Genomic DNA, 14707 nt, shown 5'->3' with positions numbered 1-14707 from the left:
CAGAAATGTGAACACAAAGTGACTCTAGAATTTCTCTAAACACTCCGGAAATGGCACCACACATCAGAGGTGCCGGTAGCTTCCTGTAGAACCTGCACCTACAATCGCTCACCCTCAAAAACAGTTAACCTTTCATTTATTAAGGTCACTTTGATATGATATAAATTCATGACACATGGCAATGATGGGTTAATTGTGTGCTGCCAGAGAAAATAGCATCCACTAAATGCCTAGGCGTAATGTGGCAAAGTGACACTAAATGGACGGAGCATGTAAGTTCTGTTATAGGGGAGGCAAATGGTTGACTTTGGTTTGTTGAGAGAATTCTAGGGGCAGTACTGATCATCTATAAAGAAGGCCTCATTCACCCATTCTTGAATACTGCTTCAATATTTGGGAGCCCAGCCAGGACAGATTAAAGGAAATCATCAAAGCAATAATGTGGAAAAGCTCCCTGAACTCAAATGTAAATCCCAGGAGGAACGGAGATGTTCTTTTTGCAAAAACACTATTGAGAATCTTTAGCCGCGTGGATTGGCCACGCCGTTAAAGGCGCCATGTCACTAATTGCGCGGACTCTCCCACCGGCATGGCTGTGTGTGTTGTTCTTACCGTAAGTTAGTTTAAGTAGTGTGTAAGTCTAGGGTCCGGTGACCTCAGCAGTTTGGTCCCTTAGGAATTCACACACATTTGAACATTTGAGAACCTTTAGAGAGCCAGTATATGTGACAGACTGTAGGACAGCCCTGCTGACTCCAATTTACATCTTGCATAAGGTCCACAAAGACAAGGTAAGAGTTATCTGGAGTTGTACACAAGCACATAGCTAACTGTTTTTACCCTCGTTTCATTTGAGAACGAAGCAGGAAAGGGGCTGACTAGTGGTAGTACAAGATACCCTGTGCCACATATCATACGGTCCCGCAAAATGGTGGTGGTGGTGGTGGTGGTGGTGGTGGTGGTGGTGGATGTCGATGTGGCACATGATGTAAGAGATGTGCCTGAGGTCTAGGTGAGGTGAGTGGTGACAGTTTGATTCCTAGTTGGTCGAGTGGTATCGATGCTAATATTTGCATTGCTAATGTGGAACTTGATTATTTGACAGGAATTTGACATGAGTACTCCAGCAATGCAAGAATTTTGACTGTGTCAACTTCTTCCTTTGGTAGTGTTATGCTGTATTTAACACTGTATATATTTTGAGTGTTCAGTTTTGAAATGTACCACGTGAGTCTTTGCAATATCCACTTAGCACACTGTCCCAGGCTTTTATCATCACTTGATTTACAAGCAAGCAAAACTGACAGTTATCTCCCACTGCAGATGCCGACTTGTGTAGTCTATCTCAAAATCAAATAATTCAGCCTATGTATTATGTTGGTGCTCACAAAACTCGAAAAGAAGTTGGTTGATTGCTCCCACCAGCGTGTGTCCATGGTGATCGGCGTGTTTTGAGCCACTGTTCACCACAATGATGGCATTTATGGAGACAATCATCAACCTAGTGTAACAAAAATGTTATTCACCCAAAGAGCCAACATGTTTCCATTGATTGATGCTCGAATCTTGATTGTCCTGTGCCCATTGCAGTTTTAATTGGCAATTGTAATACGTGAACATGTGGGGGTGGCTTGCTGTGGGGCTCAACATTAAACCATGTACGATGAACGGTGTGCTCTGAAACACTTGTGTGTCTGCCAGCAGTTTGCTCATTGGGCAGAGTTGCCATAGATTGCCATTTATCCTCCTTTACAGAACTGACAAGCCTCTGTACTCCACGTTATGTGATGAGTCGTGGACCTCCAACCTGGTGGTAGTTTCACTGTCCCTCTATCTCTTTCCGTAGATGCTCATGACAGTAGCACATGAACATTCAAACAGCTTCTCCATTTTCTAAATTCTTGTTCACATCGCCTGCATAATAATTATCTGCCCTTTGCTAAAGTTGCTTATCTGAGTGGACGTCTCCTTTTGCAGTCCATATCTTCACTAGGGTGATTCCCTGCCCGTTTCTGCTCTGCTTATATATTTTTGTTACCGCGTCATGTGCCTGCAGTGCCACCAGGCAGTATCCAGTTTTGCGGTGGGCAGTGGTCATAATGTTTTGGCTTATCAGTGTGCGTGTTAATTTAAATATATTTGATGTATATTTTATATTTAAATGACTTACGCATTTGAACAGAATGAAAGAAAGAAAGATGAATAAAATAGTGACTGAAATGGGATTCAAATCATCAATTACGTCTCAAGTGCTACTGATTCCCCACCCCTATCTTCAAGTATTTCATCCTCCATTAGCCAGTAATCGAACCCAGGACCCAGGTTCCCTTTATGGTGGATGACCAATTTTACCTCACAGTCAAGCTGCCTGTCAAAAAATATATCTGACTTTGGAATATTAAAGATGCTCAGAAAAATTCAAAGTTGATTTTATTGAGAGATGCATTGAACGGCTTTGGAGTTTTCATATCTAGGTTCGGAACTTTATATGTCATAAATACAAAAAAGTAAAAAATCCGATACTGTGTGAGCTTCTCGTGAGATTGATCACATGCTGGCGCACTGATTTGAAAAGATCGGTGATCTGTGGCTGCAGTCAGTCATCGGTGAAATCTACTGATGTTGGTCCCACTGTAACAGCAACCTTAGTGACCTACATCATTTGGTGCCAGGTTATAAAAACAAATGATTTGCAGGCAAGCTTTGTTGACAATCTGAAGAAACCAATCTCTGTTGACAATGTCGTGGAGAATATATTTAATAATGCATAGCAACCATAGGTGAACAGATCATGGAAGGGGGGGGGGGGGGGGGGGCGGGGGAGAACCTCTTTTGCTCCCATATCCCATATCAAAGTCTCTTAAAGAAGTACAATTTTAGGTGTTTCCAGTTCACTCAAGATTAATAATTACATCAGTGCACACAGAGTACATGAAATGATAACATTTACAGATCAATAGCACAAGCGGTTCTGAGGTACCAGATATTGATTCATTCTGAACTCGCATATTAGTAAGAGGTGCAGCCTCCATGGATGGCAATGTAGGCGCTGAACTCTGGCATCCAATCAATTGCACTGATGGCGAGTATTGTCCTACGAAATCTTATTCCACATCTGCTCGACCTGCACACATGCTTCTGTAATGATTGTTGGTAGGCGAGTTACTTTTCGTCCCATCACATCCCACATGTGCTCGATTAGAGGCAATTCCAGAGATCGGGTTGGCTAGGGAATTTGTTGTACGTCTTACAGAGCACATTGAGTTTCACAGACAGTGTGTCCCTATTGGAACAGCACATCACCTTCCTGTTGCAAGAATGGTAAAAGAAACGGTCTAACAAACATTTTACGTGTATTGAGCACTGTTAGTGTTCCTTCCAGAAACAGCAAAGGTGAATGGGGGTTGTAGCTTATCGCACCCCTGACCATAAGTGTCTCCTGGACGTATGCACTCTATGAGACAGTGCTCACCAAGTCTACATCGTATGTGCAAATGAACTAGCATTGAAATAACGTGTGCAGGCAGAATCTGCTGTCATTTCTGAAGACCACAGTGTACGATTCTGTTTTCTAAGGGATCTTCTGACAGTACTAGTCGAGCTGTGCATGTTGATGCTGTGGCGTGAGTGGAAGAGGCTAGAGGTGTGCATGCCTGCAGTCCCACTAATAATAACTGGTTTGCAACAGTTCATGTTGACATGTCTGGGCTCACAAGACGTCTGATCTGTGCTATGATAGCTGTACAATTTGCCACAGGCACCCTTACAGTATGATGATCCAGGGAGGCATCTATGTTACATGGAAGTCCAGAACCTCCTCTACAGGTGTGAGGATGTTCATGTGACCACTGATGCCAACGTCATTGCACAACTGATGCAGCATGTCCAACTTGTGTGGCAGTTCTACAGAATGACCATCACACTCAGAAGGCCACAGTTTGACCCCCTCAAACTCGCTGTTGACTGTAGGAAGCACAAGTGCATCTCCATGGAATGATTGCCTGCTTGCTTCACATTTTTGCACCACACAGAGTATTCTGCTCTGAGCATTCCCTGTTAAAGGGTAGACACAGATGGTGCTCTGGTTGCTATGCCGCTACACTATCTGTTGGAGGATGATGTTAAAATCATTATCTGTACATCTACTGTCTTCCTGGTGGCATATGCCATCATCGGGTCAGAATTGACATCATCATTCCTGTTGTACTAATTTTTTGATGTACTAATTGTTTTCCCCGGCAGCGTATATTCTTCAAAGGTTCAAAGATATATACTGTTTCAGGTTGATAAGAGATTATTGCTGGTGCTTTAAAAATACTTTACAAATGTTCAAATATAATCCTAAATGGAATTATTTGTTTCAGTTAAAAATTTCTGATCATTAATGTTCTCTAGAAAAGTATGGATAATATGGCTGCAGGGTTCCTTATAGTGTGGGGCCGTGTGCCACATAGATAAACCACCTCTGTGCCATACACTCTACATAATGACCCGTTTTCAGGAAATGGTATCCACTACTGCAACAGTGACACAAACACGCAGGGCAGGCAGCCGTATCTTCGCTCCTGCCCGTGCCCTGGGGCTCGTCAGCAACCACGTGCCACACGCGCTGAGGTACATACGCTCCCGCAAGGAGCACCTGGTCGTGACATGTATCGGAAAGGCGTTCCACACGTACGGGCTGTCCCACCTCGCCCTGCTCAGCACCAGCCCTCAGCACGCAGAGGACATATCCTGCCTTACTGCCGACACCTACCACGTCTACACTGCGGCCGGCTCACAGGTAGGAAAATTGGATATTGGCTCCAGTTGATGTTCACGCCTTTATGGGCTTATTGATTTAATATTAAAAAGCAAAACATTTCCTAATGTTCTGCAAAACTGCATGTATTTGGTCACGAACTAGCATTTGACTTCTTAGGCCATCTTAAGGTGACTAATGAATGTTGCAAACAGAAAGGGACATTGCTCATTGCTGGTCTAATTACGCTTGGTGCTGCCTCCTTTGTTTGGGAAGGAAGAAGGGAAATACTCATCTACTGGTTCAAGGATTTATGAGGATATCATGGACTAGTTGCCAAGGAACTTTGGCTCATTGAAATAATGTGTACCGGTTGATCATTTACGAAGTGTCATGTTGTTTCTTCATGTGCTAGTGCTGTTTACTTCTCTGTATCAGAATTGGAAAGTTTAGTGGTAAGATGGGCATTTAAAAAGTTTGGATATTTTTTGTGGGGCAAAAGTACCAACGTATACTGTGACCATCAGTCACTGTAATTTATTTTAACATGCTAACTATTGTACCACAGATTAGCTATGTGGTGCATATATTTACAGGAATTCAATATCGAAGTCATTTATATTAAAGGAAGTCAGAATGTTATTGCAGATGCCCTGTCTAGGCTAGGCTACCATAAGGTTCAGAGGAATTTGGTGAATTAACAGAGCAAGATGCAGAACTCAGAATGCTAGGTACAACACAACAGTCTGAATACCATAAGTTTTGTAAGCAAATGAAAATTATACAACAGCAAGATCACAGATGGAGTAAAGTCATGAAAAACCTTAAGCAAGGTGAAGGTGGAAAGTAAATGGTATTAGGAGTACAAGGGCATTTTGTTTCATAGGCAACATGAAAAATCTGATCGATGGCGTGTGTGTATTCCTGAAGATTAAATCGACAAATTTATAAGACACATTCATGAGGTATTCGGACATTATGGAGTAGGCAAATGTATTGAAATAATTGCAACACTTTGTTATTTTCCAAATTTGAGATGATGAGTCTTACAGGTATTAAGAAAGTGTGCAATATGTCAAAAATTATAACAGTCCATTGTGTCAAAATATACTGAGCTACAACCAATACTCACAAAAAACCCTCTAGATATTGTATACCTGGACATAGCTGGTCCATATCCAAGAAGTGGAGGAGGAGCAAGATATGTAGTAGCACTATACGATATTTTCTCGAAACATATCAAAATGTATGCCATTAAAAATGCAAGTCACAAATATCAGAAAGAGAATTGAGGTAGACTATTAGAGAAGTCCTGAAGAGGGGCAGCAGCCTTTTCAGTAGCTGCAGGGGCAACAGTCTGGATGATTGACTGATCTGGCCTTGTAACAATAACCAAAACAGCCTTGCTGTGCTGGTACTGCGAACGGCTGAAAGCAAGGGGAAACTACAGCCGTAATTTTTCCCAAGGGCATGCAGCTTTACTGTATGATTAAATGATGATGGCATCCTCTTGGGTAAAATATTCTGGAGGTAAAATAGTACCCCATTCGGATTTCCGGGCGGGGACTACTCAAGAGGATGTCGTTATCAGGAGAAAGAAAACTGGCGTTCTGCGGATCGGAGTGTGGAATGTCAGATCACTTAATCGGGCAGGTAGGTTAGAAAATTTAAAAAGGGAAATGGATAGGTTAAAGTTAGATATCGTGGGAATCAGTGAAGTTCGGTGGAAGGAGGAACAAGACTTCTGGTCAGGTGACTACAGGGTTATAAACACAAAATCAAATAGGGGTAATGCAGGAGTAGGTTTAATAATGAATAGAAAAATAGGAATGTGGGTAAGCTACTACAAACAGCATAGTGAACGCATTATTGTGGCCAAGATAGATACGAAGTCCACACCTACTACAGTAGTACAAGTTTATATGCCAACTACCTCTGCAGATGACGAAGAAATTGAAGAAATGTATGATGAAATAAAAGAAATTATTCAGGTATTGAAGGGTGATGATAATTTAATAGTCATGGGTGACTGGAATTCGGTAGTAGGAAAAGGCAGAGAAGGAAACGTAGTAGGTGAATATGGATTGGGGAAAAGAAATGAAAGAGGAAGCCACCTGGTAGAATTTTGCACAGAGCACAACTTAATCATAGCTAACACTTGGTTCAAGAATCATAAAAGAAGGCTGTATACATGGAAGAAGCCTGGAGATACTGACAGGTTTCAGATAGATTATATAATGGTAAGACAGAGATTTAGGAACCAGGTTTTAAATTGTAAGACATTTCCAGGGGCAGATGTGGACTCTTGACCACAATCTATTGGTTATGACCTGTAGATTAAAACTGAAGAAACTGCAAAAAGGTGGGAATTTAAGGAGATGGGACCTGGATAAACTGAAAGAACCAGAGGTTGTACAGTTTCAGGGAGAGCATAAGGGAACAATTGACAGGAATAGGGGAAAAAAATACAGTAGAAGAAGAATGGGTAGCTCTGAGGGATGTAGTAGTGAAGGCAGCAGAGGATAAAGTAGGTACAAAGACGAGGGCTGCTAGAAATCCTTGGGTAACAGAAGAAATATTGAATTTAATTGATGAAAGGAGAAAATATAAAAATGCAGTAAATGAAGCAGGCAAAAAGGAATACAAACGTCTCAAAAATGAGATCGACAGGAAGTGCAAAATGGCTAAGCAGGGATGTTTAGAGGACAAATGTAAGGATGTAGAGGCTTATCTCACTAGGGGTAAGATAGTTACTGCCTGCAGGAAAATTAAAGAGATCTTTGGAGATAAGAGAACCACTTGTATGAGTATCAAGAGCTCAGATGGAAACTCAGTTCTAAGCAAAGAAGGAAAAGCAGATAGGTGGAAGGAGTATATAGAGGGTCTATACAAGGGCGATGAACTTGAGGACAATATTATGGAAATGGAAGAGGATGTAGGTGAAGATGAAATGGGAGATACAATACTGCGTGAAGAATTTGACAGAGCACTGAAAGACCTAAGTCGAAACAAGGCCCCGGGCGTAAACAACATTCCATTGGAACTACTGACAGCCTTGGGAGAGCCAGTCCTGATAAAGCTCTACCATCTGGTGAGCAAGATGTATGAGACAGGCGAAATTCCCTCAGACTTCAATAAGAATATAATAATTCCAATCCCAAAGAAAACAGGTGTTGACAGATGTGAAAATTTCCGAACTATCAGTTTAATAAGTCACAGCTGCAAAATACTAACGCGAATTCTTTACAGACGAATGGAAAAACTAGTAGAAGCCGCCCTCGGGGAAGATCAGTTTGGATTCCGTAGAAATGTTGGAACACGTGAGGCAATACTGACCCTACGACTTATCCTAAAAGCTAGATTAAGGAAGGGCAAACCTACGTTACTAGCATTTGTAGACTTAGAGAAAGCTTTTGACAGCGCTGACTGGAATACTCTCTTTCAAATTCTAAAGGTGGCAGGGGTAAAATATAGAGAGCGAAAAGCTATTTACAATTTGTACAGAAACCAGATGGCAGTTATTAGAGTCGAGGGGCATTAAAGGGAAGCAGTGGTTGGGAAGGGAGTGAGACAGGGTTGTAGTCTCTCCCTGATGTTATTCAATCTGTATATTGAGCAAGCAGTAAAGGAAACAAAAGAAAAGTTCGGAGTAGGTATTCAAATCCATGGAGAAGAAATAAAAACTTTGAGGTTCACTGATGACATTGTAATTCTGTCAAAGACAGCAAAGGACTTGGAAGAGCAGTTGAACGGAATAGACAGTGTCTTGAAAGGAGGGTATAAGATGAACATCAACAAAAGCAAAACGAGGATACTGGAATGTAGTCGAATTAAGTCGAGTGATGCTGAGGGAATTAGATTAGGAAATGAGACACTTAAAGTAGTAAAGGAGTTTTGCTATTTGGGGAGCCAAATAACTGATGATGGTCGAAGTAGAGAGGATATAAAAGGTAGACTGGCAGTGGCAAGGAAAGCGTTTCTGAAGAAGAGAAATTTGTTGACATCGAGCATAGATTTAAGTGTCAGGAAGTCGTTTCTGAAAGTATTTGTATGGAGTGTAGCCATGTATGGAAGTGAAACATGGCCGATAAATAGTTTGGACAAGAAGAGAATAGAAGCTTTCGAAATGTGGTGCTACAGAAAAATGCTGAAGATTAGATGGGTGGATCACATAACTAATGAGGAAGTATTGAATAGGATTGGGGAGAAGAGAAGTTTGTGGCACAACTTGACCAGAAGAAGGGATCGGTTGGTAGGACATGTTCTGAGGCATCAAGGGATCACCAATTTTGCATTGGAGGGCAGCGTGGAGGGTAAAAATCGTAGAGGGAGACCAAGAGATGAATACACTAAGCAGATTCAGAAGGATGTAGGTTGCAGTAGGTACTGGGAGATGAAGAAGCTTGCACAGGATAGAGTAGCATGGAGAGCTGCATCAAACCAGTCTCAGGACTGAAGACAACAACAACAACATTAGAGAAGAGTAGGTAAACCAAAGGGAGTACTAACTGACGGTGCTTCATACTTTGTTGGGCAAAAGTGACCTCACAGGGCATAAAACACACATCAGTAAGCCTTTTTCACCCAGAAACAAGCCCCATTGAACAAGTCTTTAAAGTATTTAATCGGCTTATTAGGACGTACACCTGTGACAAACACACCCGATTGGTAGAATACGCAACTCCTTTCATGCAAGTTGTCAATAACCTTCCACATTCTTCAACAGGTTTCACACCTAATGAATTGATGTTCCGACAAATGAATGAGTGGGAGTTGCCCATACCAAAGGGACCCACTGAAGAAATGACACTATAAGACAAAATTTTGAACGACAATGAGTACTCTTAGGGATGCTAAATTGACAAAAATTGGCAAACTAAATAAAAAGTGGAAATTACTCTATTCAGGACCATATGTATTTTCCAAAATACCATACCCAGGGATGTACAGATCAGCCTATGAGAAAACAAGGAGAGACAAGGATCTTCGCCCTCACAAAGATATAAAAGCCTTTATAGAATGACGAAGCATGGTAACATATATTTTTATCGCAGTATAATTGTACACAGTGCACATAATTCAAAGTGTAACTTTTCTTCCGGAGTATATTTTAAGATAAAGTAATGTGTATAGGCATAAGTAATTCTTTTGATTTGTACACATAGGCATAAAATTAACAGCAATGAGAAGTAATACACTGCTTCATGCGAAGCAAAAGTGTAAACAAAATTAGCTTATGGCTCAGCTGTCGCGTGCTCAACAATACTCGCTGATGCCAGGAGAGGAGACATTGACCTGTGCGCATGCGCGACAGGCTGGCAGAAAGTGCAACCAAAATAGGAATGCAATATGTACCTAACTTAAATACAAAGTAATTGGAAATACTGCACAAATACATCTACTGTCTAAGAACTAAGGGACCTATTGATATACGACAAGTTGTTGTTTTCCAGTGTCGTAGTGTGACTTAGTTCATTACTTGGAGAAATTTCAGTGAGTTGCACTGTGTGTGTACATCGCCAATTTGTGTTGCTGTGCAGTTATTTTGCTGTCCAATGGTCGGCTGCGGTACAGCATAAGGCATGGCATTGTTCCCGCGCGTTGGCCACTGTTGCGGCAGACTGTTTGTATTCATATTCGGCATAGGGCCTTGTGATAGTGAATTCGCTTGCTTTTGGAAATTTCTTTTAAATTGTTTGTTTTTTTCCATTCCCGTTACCGTACTCATTACCTTTGGGTATGTACTTTTGCTGTTGTGTGTACCAACCTTGCTGTGTATTTTAATCATGTTTTCCTGACTGATTTACATAACTATATTGCTGTTGTGCCTGATTTTCTGTTGCTCTGTGTGGTACAGATTAAGTTGATAGAATCGAGCACTGACAGAAAACGATCAGTGTTGTGACTAATTTTTCTGTAATGTGCGATGGTAAACGACTTTTCAAAATTTTTGACACGCCTGCTTGTGATATTGTTTTCGTCCAGTAGCGCATCTTGTTCAGGTATTTTTCTAAGTATCCACGTAGACTACCGTATTTGCCATTGAATGGTGCAGGGTTGAAAACCTTGCGTCTGAGTCTTTCTTACACTGCTCACATCAGTATTTGTCGAGGAAAGCTCGTTCAAATTGGAAGTGCTGCAATGTTCGGGCAATTCAGTTGGCCATAAAAGTACATCAGCTTGCATATATTGCACGACAAATCTGATTTTCTGTGCTTCCATCCAGTTGCGTGGAAATACATGATGCAAAGTAGTGATAAATAATACGGGACTCATTCTTTTACCTTTGGTAGTGAATGTAGAAAACTGTTCCTGTCTGAGCAAACCTTGGTCTGCAAAAATAGTTGACAGACTCATGGCATTTTCGATCGTATTTATGTTGTTATTTTAGTTACCTCTAATTCTGGCTGGTAATTGTTCAAGTGTTGGGAGTTGTGGATATGTGTACATTTTTCAATCTACAACTGTCACTTGTACCTGCTGTGGGACTCGTGACAATTCGTGAATAGATACCAACAGGTTGGGGTATGTTCACTGTAGCCTGTGTATTATTTACATGCATGTTTAGAGATCTGGTTAAATTTTCTTCTAAAAGATTGCGGATCCTATTTTCTGCAGCTTGTAGGATACTGTTTACCTTGTTCACGATATCTTCCTTCTCTCCTTATTAGCGCATGCTGAGTCAACTTCTAATGTTGTTACCCTTAATGTAAATCTTCTACAGCAAGAGGTACACCTTCAAAGTCATTATTTAGTTTGTTAACAACAGTGGTTACATTTTTCATGTCAAAACCAACTGGTTTTGTGTGGCTTCAATGTCTGTGTTTGTGATTTTCTTTATTTGTTGTTCTACTCAGTCATGATGGTCATTAAAAGAATCTACCTTCTGTTTTACCTACATAATGTTACTGTTAACTTCAGAAATTACTTCATGCTTTACTTGTGATTTCATATCATTCAATTTTTATCGATTTCAGTGCGAAATTTTTTGACAAAGTCATCGAATTTTTGAGAGACCGTGTCTTGCACATCCTTGCATATTTATTTTTGTTCTTGCTTCATTGCATTTATATCTTGTGTAACAATGTTTTGTTCCTGTTTTACCATGTTCATATCTTGTGCGACAGTGTTCAGATTCTGTGACAAAACATTCATGAGTGGTATGTCATTCCGGGAGGTGTGTGACATTGTCTCGTCAATTGTAAACATTGTGCCTTGAAGGTAATTCTGATGTGGAGTGTCGCTGTCATTTTTCACTCCTGTGAAACTCATCTCTGATCTGCATAAATCTTCTGCAGTAGGCATGCATGGCGCGTGAACTTCAATGGTTCGATCTCGCAATTCCTACACCATCTTGGCTAAGTGCGTTTCCGCTATCGCTATCAACAATGGGCATATATTTTTCGGCCATGTTATAGGAATATGCAAAATATAGAAATTTCACAAAAATGTTAAAATTTGATTTTTATCTACGTCAAAAGAGGCGCTACAAAGTGTAACCATGCAAGCAACTTGCATAGCCATCCTACCTTTGTTGCGCTGAACAAACTTTGGAATTTTTTTACATAACCTGCGTCCAGTTCTTATTCCTTTCAAAAATTTTCTCCTCAATTTTGCCTTTTTGTGTTACTTGCTGCTCCCCGTCATGATTCATGCAAACAGAAAATACAGGCAGTTGTTCTTTTTTATAATTTCTAATGATGTCATAGAAATAACAATAGTTAACAAACACTACTCACGACCGATGTTCTGAAGTCCTTTCACACGGGTTGACAGTTGTAATGTGAAATAAATAAATAAATACTGAATATGATTGCGTTACTAAAATGTCTGTGCTTATCTTAATTTTTCTTGGTGATTGGACTTCGCTGACCTTTTAGTTGAAGCTGCCGGCAGCAGACTCTGGGGACACCAACGCTTTTCATAATCATGAAAATCCTCTTCCTATAGTGTTCATCTTCACTTACTTCAATAAATAAAATGCTTGATATTGTTTTTTTACATCATATTATTCAGGCACACACATGATACATCAAGATCGCAATACTTCATATCTAAAGTCACACATCTTCATCATCCTTCTACATACGAGAGTCTTAGTGTGTGTGTGTGTGTGTGTGTGTGTGTGTGTGTGTGTGTGTGTGTGTGTGTGTGTGTGTCTAGAACAAAAAACTGCACAAAAAGTCTCTTCATTTGTCTGTGCCTAACCACGCATTGATAATTAACAACTTTTCTAATGCTTCTCTTCAATAGGTGTTTCATTTTGGTTTTATTCTTAAATAAATATTAACTTTGTAGCATCCTGGGGGGTTTTTCATCATGTATTTATACAACTTACGCAGATATTATTGGTACAGAAGATACAAAAATGTTACAGAGTGTTTGCAGAGGAAAGTGTTGCACTTTGTCACATGTGAATAATGAAATTAGCCAAAAAGGCTAACATTCATAATAGACTTAAGTGTTCAGATTCTGCTTCGTGTTATGAATATTCTTCTATTAAAAGATGATCAGAAAGTTTCGATCTTTCTTTCGCAATCTCCAGCTTCTCTCATGTTCAGGTAGTCATTGGTATTATAAAATGCAGGTATGTAGCCTTGAGACTTCAATTTTTTTTCCAAGGTTGTCTGAAATGTTGCCGATATATGGGATTGTGCACCAGGCTTTGTAACTACTGATAAATTTCTGTAGGCCATTGTGCAAAATGGTTTAATCTTATGCACCTTCTGTTTTCATAGTACGTTGTCAATCAGGCTCAATCCAGCCATTGCAGGAAGTAATACATTTGATGACCTGCTGTTCCGTTTGAAAGACTGGCACAGATAATGGGAAAGATACGAGGCAATGTGACATCATGTGGGAAGTTGCCTGTTTGTGGCCGTATGGTTGCTTTGGGATTACCGTATCTGTATCTATGTTTTTTCATTAAATGGTAAATAAGTGTCTTGTTGTGTTATTATCTATATGCCCAGGATGGTGTAAGAAGCTGAAAGCCAACACATGACCAAATGAACATAATTTTGCAGAACATTAAGTAGTTTTTTCTGTATTAATATAATGATCATGTTCTGCCCAGCAGCGACGTAAAATTCAGTTAACTTATGTATTTGTTTGTTTATTTATTTATTTATTTTTCACAATGACAGCGTATTATCAGAAAAGTTAACAAAGGCCATACAACTTGCATTATTGTGGATAATAAAAAAAATGTATATAGGAATTATTCCTGGTACTTTAAACATTATGAAAAAATAAAAATATTAATACTACAAAAATGCTAATATTACTACTACGTTCTACCACTATAAAATTACTATGAACCCCATAACCAATTACCCACCTACTAATACTGCTGTTAGTACTACATATTTTGTTTTGCTTAGATACATTTATTGGTGCAGTTGTTTCCACTACTTGATCCATCCTCATACTACCACAGTCAATAGCCATATTCTGCTGGATCCCTTGGACATAAATCAGCACACCAGCAGCATTTCTGTTGTAACAAGCAATTCCACATTTCACTGTAACATCTTAAGAACCATAGTTCTGTGATCATTTATACCAACACTATTGAAAGTCTAAAAACTATTTCATTCACTAGTTGCCAACCTCAGTTACCTTCTCTCATTTTGCAAAGTATATTGTCTTGTGAGTGTGGCAGCATGCTGACATGTGGTTGGATGCCTTGTGAAGTTGTTGTTGGCCTTGCTGGATAATGCACAGTCACAAGGGAGAAACAAATGACCTCTTTCGGGAACACTGTGAGTGATTTTTTAAAAATCTTTCTGTCTGTCAATGGAAGGCACATCCTTACTACAGTATTATTTTTATTTTGATCAGGTGCTATGTCTGAGAACAGGTGTACTTCTCTAACATTCTTCATTACATAGTTTTCAATGCAGTGGTACAGGAATGAAGAGATCTCATTTGCTTCCTTTTTTGCTTCACCTTCCTGATACAAGT

At 40.0% G+C, this 14707-nt stretch overlaps 1 protein-coding gene across 1 annotated transcript in view; it reads left to right on the top strand.

Moving 5' to 3' along the window:
* LOC126292284 (WD repeat-containing protein 36) overlaps positions 1-14707 on the top strand; it is a 96276-nt gene that overhangs the window by 18551 nt on the left and 63018 nt on the right. The window contains exon 2 of the mRNA XM_049986200.1: positions 4502-4783. Coding sequence (XP_049842157.1) covers positions 4505-4783 — 279 coding nt within the window. The 5' untranslated portion in view covers positions 4502-4504. The remainder of the gene's footprint in view (positions 1-4501; positions 4784-14707) is intronic.

This window comes from Schistocerca gregaria, chromosome 9 (genome assembly GCF_023897955.1).
Source record: "Schistocerca gregaria isolate iqSchGreg1 chromosome 9, iqSchGreg1.2, whole genome shotgun sequence".
Lineage (NCBI taxonomy): Eukaryota > Metazoa > Arthropoda > Insecta > Orthoptera > Acrididae > Schistocerca > Schistocerca gregaria.
This window is presented reverse-complemented; position numbering and strand designations above follow the sequence as displayed.